Below are 12,197 nucleotides of genomic sequence, written 5' to 3'. Positions count from 1 at the left end.
CCTTCCCCCAGTGATGAGGCCATGGGTAAAGTGATTTAGGTTGTTAGGCAGTAATGGCAGGATAGAGGATCAGCCATGATCATGGGGCGGCATGGTGGCTCAGTGGTTACCACTGCTGCCTCACAATACCAGGGACCCGGGTTCAATTTCAGCCTTGGGTGACTGTGTGGAGTTTGCACATTCTCCCCTTGTTTGCGTGGGTATCCACCGGGTGCTCCAGTTTCCTCCCACAATCCAAAGATGTGCAGGTTAGGTGAAATAGTCATGCTAAATTGCCTATAGTATTAGGTGCTTTAGGCAGGGGTAATGGTGGGGAATGGGTCTGGGTAGTTATTCTTCGGAGGATCTGTATGGACTTGTTGGGCCGAAGAGTACGGAATCCATGCTGTAGGCAATCTAACCTAATCATTTTGAACAGCAGATCTAGCATAATGGACCAAATGGCCAAATTCTGCTATTTTCTGTGGCTCCTCACTGCACTTTGAACTCAAAGGTTAAACATTTATCAGTTCTTCTGTCTCCATTGCCAAAGAAAACATCGATCCCCAAGTCCTGCTCAGTAACTCTCCCTCCTGGCTTCCTCCTAAGCACTTAAAATGGGACACGTCCTCTGGTATGAGGACAATTCTTGCCTCATTCATTTGTTACCTTGACTGTCCTGGGGTCATACAGCAAGACCAACTGGTCCAAGGCGACCAGGTTTCCCAAACTAAACTAGACCCATTAACTTGCATTTGGCCCATATCTCTCTCAACTTTTCACATTTATGTACCTATCCAAATGTCTTTTAAATGTTACAACTGTACTGGCATCTATCACTTCCTGTGTGGAAAGGTTGCCCCTCAGGTCTCTTTTAAACCTTTCTCCTTTCACCTTAAGATATGCTCCCTAGTTTTGAATTGCCTTGCCCTGGGGAAAAGACCTTTGCTATCCACCCTATTGATGCCTCTCATGATTTTATAAGCCTCTGTAAGGTCACCCCTCAACCCCCTACACTCCAGTGAAAAAAGTCCCAGCCCCTCCAGCTTAAGCTTATAATTCACACTCTTCAGACCCATCAACCTCCTGATAAATCTTTTCTGAACCCTCTCCAATTGAATAATATCCTTTCTATAGCAGGGCGACCAGAACTGTACACAGTACTCCAAACATAGCCTCACCAATGTCCTGTGCAACCTCAACATGATGTCCCAACTTCTGTACTCAAAGGTCTGAGCAATGAAGGCAAGTGAGCTAAGCACCTTCTTAACCACCCTATCTACCTATGATGCAACTTTCAAAGAACAATGTACCTGAACCCCTCGGTGACTCTGTTCTGGCAGGTAACAAACTAGGATTGAGCTTGGGCCAATATTGCGTAAGCTGCAAAGTATTGAACTCTGTCTAAGTATACAAGGGGTAACTTGAATTTCTGTTTAAACATTGCTTTTCTGTTGATTTTCAGGATATGATCCACATCGCAGACACCAAAGTGGCACGGCGATATGGTGACTTCTTCATCAGGCAGATTCACAAATTTGAAGAGGTAAAGCTGTTTGTTTTATTCTTCACCTATTGTCCTCATTGAGTTCTTTTCAGGCCATGTAGTGACACTGCACCCCAAGGTCTCTTTGTCTGGCAACACTCCTCACGACCTTACCATGATGTGTATAAATCCTGCCCTGACTTGCCCTATCAAAATGGATCACCTCACATTTAACTCCATCTGCCATTCCTCGTCCCATTGGCCATTCTATTTGTGGTCCCATTGTACTCCGAGTATAGCCTTGTTGGCTGTCCAGTACATGCTTAAGTTTATGTCATCTGCAAACTTACTAACCTTACCTCTTATAGTCACACCCAAATCACTTACATAAATAACAAAAACAGTGACCCAGCACCGATCCTTGAGGCAGATTGCTGTTATAGGCCTTCAGTCAGAAAAGCATTTCTCCACCATCACCCTCTGTCTCTAACCTTCAAGCCAATTTTGTGTCCAAATGGCTAGCTCTCCCTGGATTCAATGTGATCTAAATTTGCTGACTAGACTATGGTGTGGAACCTTGACATACACCTTACTGCAGTCCATAAAAACAACGTCTCCCGCTTTGCCTTCATCAATCTTCTTTGTCACCTCTTCAAAAAGCTCAATCAAGTTAGTGAGACAGGATTTCCTATGCACAAAGCCATGCTGACTATCCCTAATCAGTTCTTTCCTTTCCAAATACATGTAGATCCTCGAAGTCAGAATTCCCTCCAACAACTTACCCACCACTGATGTCAAGCTCACCAGTCTATAGTTCCCTGGCTTTTCCTTACCACTTTTCTTAAATAATGGCATCACATTAGCCACCTTCTGGCACCTCACCCGTGACTATCAATGATACAGGTATTTCAGTAAGGGGCCAGCAATTACTTCCCTAGCTTCCCACAAAGTTCATATGTCTCACTTTCACCCAAATAATTTCACTGGATGTACTCCCCAGAATATCCTCCCTAAGTACAGCTGTAATGTTACTTTAAGAAGAGCTGGATAGAAGTATTTGGGAAAATTTATTGATTTTTTAAAAAAAATTTGTCCCTTTAAATATGAGGCTCTCCCTGGTGTTTAAAGGCAGAAAGAGCAAGGTAAGTAATCATTTCATGCTGATTTCTATTGCCAGGAGCTGCAGTTTTACCAACACCCATTGGTCTGCAAAAGTCCTTCATAAATTGTAATGAGCCAGTTTATGCACTTGAAACAGCGGATTAGTATATCATGTACTGTAGAGTGCCCATTACTATAAAAATATGTCAGAACACCTGCTAAGGATGGACACTAGCTTGCCGGCCAGAATATTTCATAACAAGTTTCTTTTATTTTTGTAGCTCAACAGAAGCTTGAAGAAAATCAACCCCCGGTAATGGAACTTCTGTACCCAGAGCAGCACACAGTCACTCGATAAAGAACACAATGAATGATGGTTGCCTTGCAAGTTCTCCTGTAGCTAGTGCTTTTGATTTCTGAATGGCCAGCCATGTTGCTCAGTTGCATGTGGTCCAGAGATCAATTATGTCAGAGCTCTCAAACTACCACTTAGACCTTGGGAACAAAAGTTTTTGATCTTCTGTAAAATATGACAAAGGATCCTGGAGATCTGAAACTAACAAGAACAGCATTTGCTGGAGAAATTCAGCAGGTCTGGCAGCATCTGTGAAAGAGAGAAACAGGCTCAGTGTTTCAGGTTCCAATGGCCCTTCATTAGATGATTCTGAAGAATTGTCAGTAGACTTGAAACATGGAGCCTGTTTCTCTCTCCACAGATGCTGCCAGACCTGCTGAGTTTCTCCAGCAAATTCCGTTCTTGTTTATTTGTCTTCTTTCTTGTTTTCTACTGTATACAGCTCAAAATCTTAGCCAGCTTTCATTTTCCTCTGTGAACTGGTGCAGACTTTTTGTGAGGGGTGCTGTAATACTGGAGAGGGAAAATAATTCAGTCTTCTGAATGAATTGATAATGGAACATTTAAAAAAAGCAGAATGCCTCGGGCTGTATGCATTATAAAATAATAACTGGTTACTATTATTACAAATCTTTAGATGCGATACAATCCTAAGTGAATCAGACCTCATGATACTCTAACCTTTTGGTGTTCTGTATAAATGCAGACAATGCCACAAAAACACACATTTTTGATGCCCATCTCTTGGTGAATTTGCACTCTGTGGACTGAGATGTCACGGTCCAGTTATTCTGGGCAGCTGGTTACGAAAGGATCCACCAGCTCTCTACAAACCACCTCCTTGCCTCTGTAATCCATTCATGACTGGTTTCACGTCCATTGATAATCTGGGTGTGTTTGGATATTCAAAATAACACCAAATCTTTCAATAAATATGTAGTTGCCTTCTCTGTGTTTTATCTCAGGATATTAACGTATAGCTGAATATTGCATGTAGCGGATTGTTGAGTGAAACCCAGAGCACGCAACTAAATCTCACCAGTGTTTGGATAAAATTAAAAAATGCAACCGATCTGAGTCTCTGTGGATGTCTTGATTTGTGCGTGGAATGGTTTTGATAGTGTACATAGATCAAAGAGTATTCCCCCCCCCCCCCCCCCCCCCCATATTGTCTTTGGGAAAGCACTAGTCTAGACCAGTTTGGTCTGCTTCTGTCAGAAACCCAGTGTAATCATAGGGGACAATACGATCTCCACATGAATTTTACAAATATAGCAGGATCTTTGAGTGGCTGATACCTCAAATATTCATGTTCACAGGAGCCATTCCCATATCCATTCATTCCCTGAGAAACCAAAACTCTGGAATTACCTACCCGAAGGGTTGCGGATGCTTTATCAATGAATCTAAGGCCAAGATAGACAAAGATTTTGTAAGCCTTTTGAACAAATTTCTACTCTGTCCCAAATGGTCGGCCACTTATTCTAGATTTTCCAGTCATGGGCAACACAGTCTTAACATCTACCCTGGGAAGTCCCTCACAATCTTGAATATTTCAATGAGACCACCTCTCATTCTTTTAAGCTCTAGAGAATATAGTCCCAGTATATTCAGCCTAACATCAAAGTATAACCTTCTTTCAACATGGATCGCAAACATTGTACACCGTATTCCAGGTGTGGTCTTACCAAAGCTTTGTATGATTGTAGCATGACCTTTTACTCTTGTATTCCAGTTTGCATGCTTTAAATATCAACATGCTATTTGCTTTCCTGTTTGTTTGGATTAGTGGTGCTGGAAAAGCACAGCAGTTCAGGCAGCATCCGAGGAGCAGTAAAATCGATGTTTCGGGCAAAAGCCTTTCATCAGGAACCTTATCTACATTATATAAGCACACCCAAATGCCTCTGGACATGTTTCACAACTTAGTGAAAAAAAATTCAGTTATGTTCTTGCTACTAAAGTGAATGACCTCACAGTTGATGACATTATATTTGCTGTCTACTCATTTTATCTACTTCACAGCTATGTTCTCCTCATGACTTGCATTCCCATTTAACTTAGTCGCACCAGCAAATTTGAATACATCACATCCTGTCTCTTTGTCTAAGTCGTTAAAACAGACTATAAATAGACTTTTGCAATCACTTGAAACTGCTCAATTTATCCTACTCTATTTCCAGTCTGTTGATTTCTTTAAAAAATCCATGTTAACATGAGTCCTTGCATGGCAGTTATTAAATTCATTTTGGAAATCTGAGTTTACTACATTATACAACTACTGGTCTTCCTCGGTATACCTTACCCATTCTCAAATCATTCGAGTAAATTTGTCAAACAGGATTTCCCTTTCTTAAGACACCTGCTTCTAATCAGATGAAGCTTTACTGAGTACATTATTAAGAATTCCTTAATAAGAGATGGGGAGTCTGTTTAGCTCAGTTAGCTGGATTGTTGGTTTACAGAGCAGTGTGACGCCAACAGTGTGGGTTCAATTCCCATCACAGGTTTGAGGTTAGCATGAAGGACTCTCCTCCACCTCTTCCCTCGCTTGAGGTCTAGTAAAATCACCACCAGTCGCTTCTCTCAAAATGAGAGTAGCCCCTATAGTTTGCTAAGACTATGGCGACACAATAAGAGATGTCAGTATTTTCCCTACGACTGTTGTCAGGCTAACTGACCAGTAGTTCCTTGCTTTCTCTTTTCCTTCTTTCTTGAATAATAGTCTTGCAATTATGAGCTTTCAATCTGATGGGACCATTCCAGAAAATAGAGAATTTTGCTAAATTAAAGTCACCACACCTATCTGCAGTTTCAAACATCTCTCACCCTCTGTGCTCTCTCACTATATAACGTTTTTGTTCTTTCATAAGATGTTGGTATTGCTTACAAGGCCAGCATTTGTTGCCTATGCTTAGTTGCCCTTGAACTGAGTGGCTTGCTCAGCCAGTTGAGCTTGAACCACATCATTGTCAGTCTGGAGTCACATGTGGGCCAGACTGGGAAAGGATGGCAGATTTGCTTCCTGAAAGGGCAATGGCAAACTAGATAGAGCTAGAGAGATTTACAGCGTGGAAACAGACCCACCAGTCCAACTCGTTTATGCTGACCAGCTTTTCTAAATTAATCTCATCCCATTTGCCAGCATTTTGTCCATATCTCTCCAAGCTCTTCCTATTCATGTACCCATTCAGATGCGTTTTAAATGTAATTGTATCAGCTTCCACCACTTCCTCTGGTACTTCATTCCATACATGCACCACCCACTGTGTGAAAAGGTTACCTTTAGGTCCCTTTTAAATCATTCCCCCCTCACCTTAAAACTGTGCTGTGTAGTTTTGGACTCCTCTACCCTGGGAAAAAGACCTTGACTATTCACCCTATCCACGCCCCTCATGATTTTATAACCTCTCAGCCTCCAACGCTCCAGGGAGAATAGCCGCAACCTATTTGGCCTCTCCCTATAGCTCAAACCCACCAACCCTGGCAACATCTCTGTAAGTCTGAATTTTTTCAAGTTTAGCAACATCTTTGGATAGCTTTCCTATAGATATGTTCTATCAACAAGTTATGATAGTTTCAGTGATGGTGGCCTGAAACTAAACTTTATAATTCCCCTGCCAGTTTTTCTCCCCTAGTTAATTGCATTTAAATTCCACCAGTTGCCATGGTTGGATTTGAACCCGTATCATCAGCCTCAGGATTAATTGTCTCGGAACATGTGGCAATAATGTGATCAACGGTAGTCCCCTAAAACATATTCCATTATTTAATTAAATCTTAACTGATCTGTCTGATAGTGGCTCAGTGTTTAGCACTGCTGCCTCACAGAGCCAGCGACCTGGGTTCAATTCCACCCTTGGGCAACTGTTTGTGTGGAGTATGCACATTCTCCCTGTGTCTCCATGAGTTTCCTCCCACAGTTCAAAGATGTGCATTGGCCATGTTAAATTATGTCCAGAGCTGTGTAAAGATAGATTAGCCATAGGAAATGCAGAGTTACAGGGATAGTTGGGGGTGGGTCCAGGTCAGGGTCAGTTGCTCTTCAGAGGATCAGTGTGGACTCAATAGCCTGACTTCCACACTATATAGGGATTCCATGTACAGTCAGTTCTGCTGTAACATTATTCCGTTCTCGTGCAATCTCATGTTATAAGAAAATCACGTAATTGCAGTACCATTTAAACTAATGGGGCTGGAATCGTGTTATAATCCATGCTTTAAAACTTTGCGCTTTAGTGTCCCCAATTCATCAATCATGTTATTAGTGAATTTGTGTTAACAGAACACTCGTTATAGCAGAATGACCTGTATGTTTACTTAATTAATCTGACTGCTCTATTTTCATGGATAGTTTTTTTTGTTAAGGGAAGTTAACAGCCTTAGTTTTGAAAGTTTAATGTTCCCAACATCCGCAGCTTTCTGGAGGTGGGGGGTGATGTGGTGGGGTGGGGAAGAGTTCCAGAATGTTACTAACCTTATGTGTAAGGAAGTGCAGGAAAATGACATAGAGATAGAGAATTAGCCAGGATCATATGGAATGGTAGCGAAGGCTTGATGGGCTGAATGGCCTACTCCTGCTTCTATTTTCAATATTTCCAGACTTCAGTTCTGCATAAACACGATCTTCTATACTCCAAGGAATATAGTTTGAGAAATCTGGAAAAATTAAACAATGCCTAAGACTATAAGGATAGTTTGAAACATAGTGTAGAAACAGAAAATGCTGGAAAAATTCTGCAGATCTGACAGCATCCATGGAGTGACAACATGGAAGCCAAAAATACTATTTAAAAATAAGAAAAATCAAAATATGACATTAAACTATTCTGATTTCCTTATGAATGACACCAGTGGACAGAGTTAGCAGGGAAATACTCTTGATCTACGCTAGCTCTAAATAATAGTTAAAAACTATATGTGGGGTAGTTCAGTGGTTAGCCCTGCTGCCTCACACTGCCAGGGACCTAGATTCAATTCCAAACTCAGGCAATTGTGAAGTTTGCACATTCTCCCTGCGTCTGCATGGGTTTCCTCACACAGTCTAAAGATGTATAGGTTAGATAGATTGGCCATGCTAACTTGCCCATAGTGTCCAGTGGATGTCAAGCTAGGTGAGTTAGCCTGGGGAATGCAGGGTTATAGGGGTTGGGTATGGGTGGAATATCTTCAGAGTTGGTGTGGACTTGATGGGCCAAATGGTCTGCGTCCACACTGTAGGGATTCTATGATGTCAGCTTTCTGGTTAAGATTTATTGAGAGTTTGCATAATGAGGCATTTTTATATATAGCAAGCACATTTTCAGTTGGTGATTTTATAAGGAGAGAAAGGTAAAATTACCACAAGCATGTCAGCAGCGTGTCCCAATGCTCTTTGTAGCCACTGAAGTACTTGCGAAATTTGGCAGCACATTTGTGCAAAGGAAGAGCCAACAAACACCAATGAGTTGCTGGAACAGCTAATTTGTTTTAGTGATAAGGACATGGAAATTCCCAACTCTTCAAATAATGCTGTAGGATCCCTCCTGCCAGCCTGAAAGCTCAGAGGGGCCTCCATTCAACTTGACAAGGCAGCTCCTTGTGTGGGTGGGGGAATTGTAGTTCAGTAATTCTGTGCTTGCACAATGTTTAAACTACTTTAGCTGCAACTAGCAGTGATTTGTCTTCCATAGCTCAAATTTTTAAGGGAAAAAAATCTTTAATTTTGCTGCTAGGAATGGTCAGTTTGAATAGAATCAGCATTTTGGGAAAGCAAATTTATTTATTTTTCCACAAGTTTACAAAAGAAAACTAAAAAAAAACCAAGTATAAAAATTGATATATGGTTAAATCTTAAATAAATGATCACCAAAATCTATCAAACAAGAAAACAGAAATACCAAGAGAAAAAAAAGACAAAACTCAACTAACCACTCATCTAACTTACAACTAATCAGAGTGTATCATTAAATTTCTTACATTATTCAAGAGAGAAAACAAAATCCAACAGATAACACAAATTGAGCAGTGATATACATGCTCGGAACGTATTAACATCAGATCACAACAAAACCCGTATTTATCCAAAACATCCCGAGCATAGAGCATATAAAATTCACAAAGATAAAAGCTCTCTAGTACATTCAGATCAATATAATAAAAAAAACTATTTCTAAATAGTAAAAAAAAAAGTATAAAACATATTTAAATGGAGATCTTCCCCCTTATTCCCAGGGGGCATCACTTCCTTTCCAAAAAGCCCATCACAACCTCTCCCAACCAGTGCTCCACCCTTGACCCAGGCACCCCATGATAGGATAAAGAAAATTCAAGTATACTACTGAACTAGAACTAACAGTGAGTACCCTATCCCCCCCAATACGATATATTTGGTAATGTTAATACCATATATGAACATATATGACTATAAAATTACAGTCTCAGCAAATAATAATTAAATATATTAATACAAAATAACAGGGGAAAACAACCCCGCTCCCAAGGACAAAGATAAAATAAGATAAGGTAGCCACCTTCCCCCCCATCTACATTAACTAGACCCCATGGCCTATTATATATATATATTATATATATATAAAAAAAAGGGGAGGGGAAAGGAAATCGCGAAGTAAAGGATGAATAAATAAGCCCTTCTTCCCACCCCCCGGAGATAATATTAAACAGTAAGATAATGAAAGGAAAAAAAGAAGGGGGGGGGGGGGGTAAACTGGGGTGGGGGTAGGGCAAAAAAAATCAATTAACTCTTATAATTTGTCTAAGAGAGTCCAAAAGTTCCTTGGCCTTCTCCAGTGATCCGAAGTTAAACACGAACCCTTCATGGCTAAAGCGTAGTATAGCTGGATAGCGCAAGGAGTATTGAATGTTTAAATCCCTTAAACACTTCTTTGCTTCATCAAACACCTTCCTCTTTTGAACCAAAGCTGGGGAAAAGTCCTGAAATAACATAATCTTGGATCCTTTATGAGTCATGGCTGGTGGATCTTTCCCAAGATTTCTGGAGGCTTCCAAGAGCATCTGCCTCACCTTACAGCTCTGCAGCCGGAACAGGACCGGGCAGGGGCGCTGGTTCGAGCCGGGCCCGCGTATTGCAACTCGGTAGGCCCATTCTACCCTTACCTGGCCTGATCCAGCCTCCAGATTCAATAACTGCGGAAGCCACTATTCAAGGAACCTTGTAAGCTGGCCCAGCAAACGAATATTTTTTCAACGACCTCGATTCTCGAGATTGTCAATGTGATTCTCTAAGGTCCAGACTTGCTGCTCGAGAGTCCGGACCTGATCCACGGCTGATTCTGCAATGGCCTAGAAGGTCGCGGCCTTTAGCTCCGCCCCTCGATGTCTCAACCGTGCTTTTGTAGTGCGGCCGAGAGTGAGTCCCATCGGCTCCGGGACTCTTCTATGAAAGCATCAATCTTTGCGTAGAGTTTGGAGATTATTTCCGTGAGTCTCGCCACCGTAGGTAAGTCCCCCAGGGCAGCTGCGGATACCTCTGTTGCAGCTGGAGAGGGTGGGAGAGGGGGCTCCTGCCTGCTGAGAGCTGCGGGATCCTTTCCCTTGAGTCATTTTTACAGGAGACTGAACTGTACAAATTTAGTACTAAACCACTAATTACATTAAATAAAAACTATTTTTAGTTGATTTGGTGAGTGTGGTGGGGGAGAGTGGCCCACTTTGCCTAGGTCTTGGGAGGAGCACTATAGGCTCAGACTTGCTGAGTTGCCGCCATCTTGGATCTCCTCCAGGAAAGCAAATCTTAGCAGGGCTTATACACTTAATGGTAAGGTCCTAGGGAGTGTTGCTGAACAAAGAGACCTTGGAGTGCAGGTTCATAGCTCTTTGAAAGTGGAGTGGCAGGTAGATAGGATAGTGAAGAAGGCATTTGGTATGCTTTCCTTTATTGGTCAGAGTATTGAGTACAGGAGTTGGGAGGTCATGTTGCGGCTGTACATGACATTGGTTAGGCCACTGTTGGAATATTGTGTGCAATTCTGGTCTCCTTCCTATCGGAAAGATGTTGTGAAACTTGAAAGGGTTCAGAAAAGATTTACAAGGATGTTGCCAGGGTTGGAGGATCTGAGCTACAGGGACAGGCTGAACAGGCTGGGGCTATTTTCCCTGGAGCATCAGAGGCTGAGGGGTGACCTTATAGAGGTTTACAAAATTATGAGGGGCATGGATAGGGTAAATAGGCAAAGTCTTTTCCCTGGGGTCGGTGAGTCCAGAACTAGAGGGCATAGGTTTAGGGTGAGAGGGGAAAGATATAAAAGAGACCTAAGCGGCAACTTTTTCACGCAGAGGGTGGTACGTGTATGGAATGAGCTGCCAGAGGAAGTGGTGGAGGCTGGTACAATTGCAACATTTAAGAGGCATCTGGATGGGTGTATGAATAGAAAGATTTGGAGGGATATGGGCCGGGTGCTGGCAGATGGGACTAGATTGGGTTGGGATATCTGGTCGGCATGGACGGGTTGGACCGAAGGGTCTGTTTCCATGCTGTACATCTCTATGACTCTATGTACTCACATGGAGTACAGTGAAAGGTTTACAAGTCACCACTTACGGCGCCATCTTCGGTACAAAGATACAGATTCTTGAGTACAAATTCTTAGGGAAAAAAATAGAAAAGTAAAGGAATAAAAGGTTCAGAGTTACAGTCCATCCAGTCTATGTCTATACCTAGCCTCCAGACAACAAAATGAATTTTTAAAAATTACATAGCGAGTTTTGAGAAGATTTGTAGCTCAGGTCGAGGTTTTGGATGTAGGTTTGCTCACTCAGCTGAAAGTTTCATTTCCAGACATTTCATTACTTTACTAGGTAACATCTTCAGTGGACCTCATGCAAAGCAATGCTGAAAATTCCTGCTTTCTATTTATATGTTTGGGTTTATATATATAGACAATGAGCAAAACTAACATCATTTACAAAATATCATGCAAGGACTGTAACAAACACTACACTGGACAAACAGGCAGAAAACTAGCCACCAGGATACATGAACACCAACCAGCCACAAAAAGACATGACCCTCTCTCACTAGCATCCTCACATATGGATGAGGAAGGATACCATTTTGACTGAGACAACACATCCATCCTAGGACAAGCCAAACAAAGACACGCCCGAGAATTCCTAAGAGCACGGCATTCCAACCAGGACTCTATCAACAAACACATCGAGTTAGACCCCATCTACCATCCCCTGAAAAAAAGAACAGGAAGTGACTTCACCACAGGAAATAACATCACAGGAAATGACATCACCAACCCAAACATA

General features: G+C 41.8%; 1 protein-coding gene across 1 annotated transcript in view; it reads left to right on the top strand.

Annotated features, from left to right (window-relative positions):
- Nucleotides 1–3,993, top strand: part of eif3l (eukaryotic translation initiation factor 3 subunit L) — a 32,069-nt gene extending 28,076 nt beyond the window's left edge. Inside the window, exons 14-15 of the mRNA XM_043679821.2 lie at nucleotides 1,445–1,525; nucleotides 2,848–3,993. Of these exons, the coding sequence (XP_043535756.1) occupies nucleotides 1,445–1,525; nucleotides 2,848–2,883 (117 nt within the window). The 3' untranslated portion in view covers nucleotides 2,884–3,993. The remainder of the gene's footprint in view (nucleotides 1–1,444; nucleotides 1,526–2,847) is intronic.
- The last annotated feature ends 8,204 nt before the right edge of the window (nucleotides 3,994–12,197 follow it).

This window comes from Chiloscyllium plagiosum, unplaced genomic scaffold (assembly GCF_037043375.1).
Source record: "Chiloscyllium plagiosum isolate Xiang-an unplaced genomic scaffold, Cpla_swu_hap1 HiC_scaffold_33, whole genome shotgun sequence".
Classification (NCBI taxonomy): domain Eukaryota; kingdom Metazoa; phylum Chordata; class Chondrichthyes; order Orectolobiformes; family Hemiscylliidae; genus Chiloscyllium; species Chiloscyllium plagiosum.
This window is presented reverse-complemented; position numbering and strand designations above follow the sequence as displayed.